Below are 3,481 nucleotides of genomic sequence, written 5' to 3' on the forward strand. Positions count from 1 at the left end.
CTCTTCTGCGTTCCCCTTACTTTTAACTTCATCCATACATTTCCAATTTGTTGCACCCACCCCCCACTATTTAGTTTAAAACCTTATTCACGGCCCAAGCTCTGCGGTTTGGCGGCACCCTGGTTCCAACAGGGTTCAGGTGGAGTCCATCCCATCGGAATAGCTCCCTCCTTCGCCAATACTGATACCAATGACCTACAAATTCAAACCCACTTCTCCCACAGGGATTATTACCTCTTTGCTTCTGCTTTTTAATTTATTCCTAGAAGGTCAAATTCCCTCAGCAGAACCTCTTTCCTTGTTCTACCTATGTCATTGGTACCAACATGGACCACGACTACTAGATCTTTATCCTCCCACTACAAATTTCTCTTCAGGTCAGATGAGATGTCCTGAACCCGGGCACTAGCCAGGCAACACAGCGTTCAAGACTCTCCATCGTTGCAACAGAGAATTGTGTCTATTCTCCTGACTATTCCCCTTAATTATTAAGCTTTTTGTACAGGATATAGTTGGCATTCTTTCCTTTGATTCTTTTTAAATTTCTATCTTTGTTTCTGCAATTAGTTTATTCTGAGTTGTATTCTACCATTTGCAATTGATTATTCTTTGCAGGGAAAGAAAATCACCTACTCTACTTGAGATGATAAACTTTTCTTCAAAATTTGTTTCACATATTCTTGTTTATAAGTTATAAAAATTCTGCTGCCTAGAAGATTTTTTGTAAGTTGGTGAAGAAATTTGCTTTTTTATTTTATTTGTGCATTACCTGACCTACCCACATGTAATTGGGACGGGGTGAGAAACCTACAGGCCACAGGGAGAGTTTGCAAACTTTACACATGTGACATGTATGGTCAGGATTGAGCCAGGGTCTCGTATGTGAGGCAGTAGCTGTACCAGCCTAGTGCCTAGTACCACCATGTGCTGCATGGTGGTGCCTCAGTTCCGGGTAAACGGTTATTTTTAACTTTAATTACATCATGTATTTAGAAAATTCACAGAACCCGCAGGTTATTTATGTTGCTATATTTTGTTACATATTGAAGTGTATTGTTTCCTCTATAATAACTCAGTTGAGCATCATCCCTTTTTGGAATATGCAGTCGTAGGCTCATTTGGAAAGAAAATTAAAAAATAAAACTACCCATTTATATCACAGATTTCCAGAGATCCCATACATTGCCCAGTTCTGATCTGTCTATTGTGATTTTGAATATTGGATGGTATATTTATTGCAGCTGTCCGGTGGTATCTTAAGTCAATGTGTTTGCAGTGACAACATAGAACAGCAAAACGGAGGAACAGGCCCTTCCAGCCTTGATATCTGTGCCAACCATGATGCTAACCTAAACTAATCCCATCTGCTTGAACATGGCCTGTATCCCTCCACCCCCTGCCTCTTCATGTGCCTGCCTAAATATCTCTTAAATACTGCTGGCATATCTGTTTGCACCACCTCCCAGGATTTCCCCTTGCACCTTAAATCTATGCCCTCTCATATTTAACATTTCCACCCTGGAGAAATTGGACCCTATATATTCCTCTTGTAATTTAATGTAGTTCCATTACATCATCACCCAAACATGCTCCAGAGAAAATAAATCAAGTTTGTCCAATGTATCCTTTCAGCTAATAAGCTAATCCTGGCAACATATTGCACTTTCTCCAAAGTTTTTATATCCTTCCCGTAATATAGTGTCCAGAATTTGGTTTTAGTTTAGATTAGAGATGCAGCATGGATACGAGCTCTTCAACCCACCGAGTTTATTGTTTTATTGTTGTCACATATACTGAGGCACAGTGAAAAACGTTGTTTTCTACTACCAATAACCATATGGCATTGTTCTAAAAACTCATCTGGGTTTACTCATAGTCTTCAGGGAACAAAATCTGCCTCCTTAACCGGACTGGTCTATGTGTGACAAAAGAGCCAACTATTTGGTTAACTTGTCATTTCCTCCTAATGCCAGGGACAGTTGGAAATTGAAAACAAATGTTGACATTGGCAGTGGTCTTCACATTCCATGAGTACCGTAATTGTTTAAGAAGAAATAAAATGTAAAAGGAATAACAGATCGGATAGCCTAATTTTGGGAAAACAACATAATTTAAAATGAAGATAGACACAAAAAACTGGAGTAACTCAGCAGGACAGGCAGCAACTGGAGAGAAGGAATGGGTGACGTTTTGGGTCGAGACCCTTCTTCTGAAACATCACCCATTCCTTCTCTCCAGAGATGCTGCCTGACCCGCTGAGTTACTCTAGCTTTTTGTGTCTATCTTCGGTTTAAACCAGCATCTGCAGTTCCTTCTTACATAATTTAAAATGTGACTCACTTGGCCAATCTTAACGAATTCTATGACTAGGTTACCAAGAGATTTTGTTCAAAGTCGATGCAATCTCACTGGATACCAAAAGTTCTTAATATGGCTGATATGTGAATAATATTAATGCACCTCACTCCAAAACTCCCCTCATTTATCTATTCACAGTTGGCTCTGTACACTACGTATATTTCTACTCACTCGTTCACAAATGGTCCCTTTGTCCTTACCTCAAATCCTCTTCCCACTCCAAAACATAAAACTACTTGTATTATTTCTTTCCCAGTTCTGATGTAGGATCTTTAAATTGAAACAATTATTCTGTTTCTCTCGCAGGTGATGCCCAATTTACTGAATTTTTCTATAAATTTCAGTTTTTAGTTAAGAATTCCAGCATCTGCTCTTTTTCTTTTCTTTTCAATTACTGTGAAGTAACTTGAGATGTTTTATGTTAACATTGCTGTATAAATAAATGTTATACTTCGAATATTTCATTGCTTCCCATTCTGTATAGTGTTAAAAACCTCCCACATTTGAAACTTGAATTGTTTCTCCTTCCACAGATGCCATTTAACCTGCTGAGTTTTTCCATGCGTTTTTCCTTTTTTTAATTTCCTATTTCCGGTGTTTGTAATTTTGTTTTGATTTTCTTTTGCTGTAACTTGTTTGGGTGGGCACTGAATTTTAGCACAGCATTGTGTTGTCATTTAGTTTGAAACTCCATTTCGATTTTGCTACCATTTTTAAATATAACTACATTTTTTTGTAGAACTGAAGAAAGGAAGAACCTCCTGATGTTTTTCAGAACTTTTTCAATCTTTGCAAAATGGTATGAATATCGCCAAGTTACTTTCAGACATTTCAAGGTAGGATAGTTTCTTCCTGTTTCTCTTCAATGTATTGCAATAATTTGCTGGAATCAATGAAGTCTCAGAATTTGCAAGCAGTTATGCACATAGACAAAAGAAACATTCATGTGCGTGCTCAATGTACATAGATATTTGCAACAATGCTATTTCAAATTGATTTGCCCCTTAGTCCTTGCAGTTTAGTTGTATTAATTTCTGAATGTATGAAATCAAATATCTGCGTGAAGGTCCCTCCTCATAGTATTGAATTATTTTCCCCATTCGACATTGAATAGACATATTAG

General features: G+C 37.7%; 1 protein-coding gene across 1 annotated transcript in view; it reads left to right on the forward strand.

Annotated features, from left to right (window-relative positions):
- The window catches only part of cenpp (centromere protein P), a 287,161-nt gene that overhangs the window by 49,793 nt on the left and 233,887 nt on the right, over window positions 1-3,481 (forward strand). The window contains exon 6 of the mRNA XM_055648278.1: window positions 3,098-3,194. Coding sequence (XP_055504253.1) covers window positions 3,098-3,194 — 97 coding nt within the window. The remainder of the gene's footprint in view (window positions 1-3,097; window positions 3,195-3,481) is intronic.

This window comes from Leucoraja erinacea, chromosome 16 (genome assembly GCF_028641065.1).
Source record: "Leucoraja erinacea ecotype New England chromosome 16, Leri_hhj_1, whole genome shotgun sequence".
Taxonomy (NCBI): Eukaryota; Metazoa; Chordata; class Chondrichthyes; order Rajiformes; family Rajidae; genus Leucoraja; species Leucoraja erinaceus.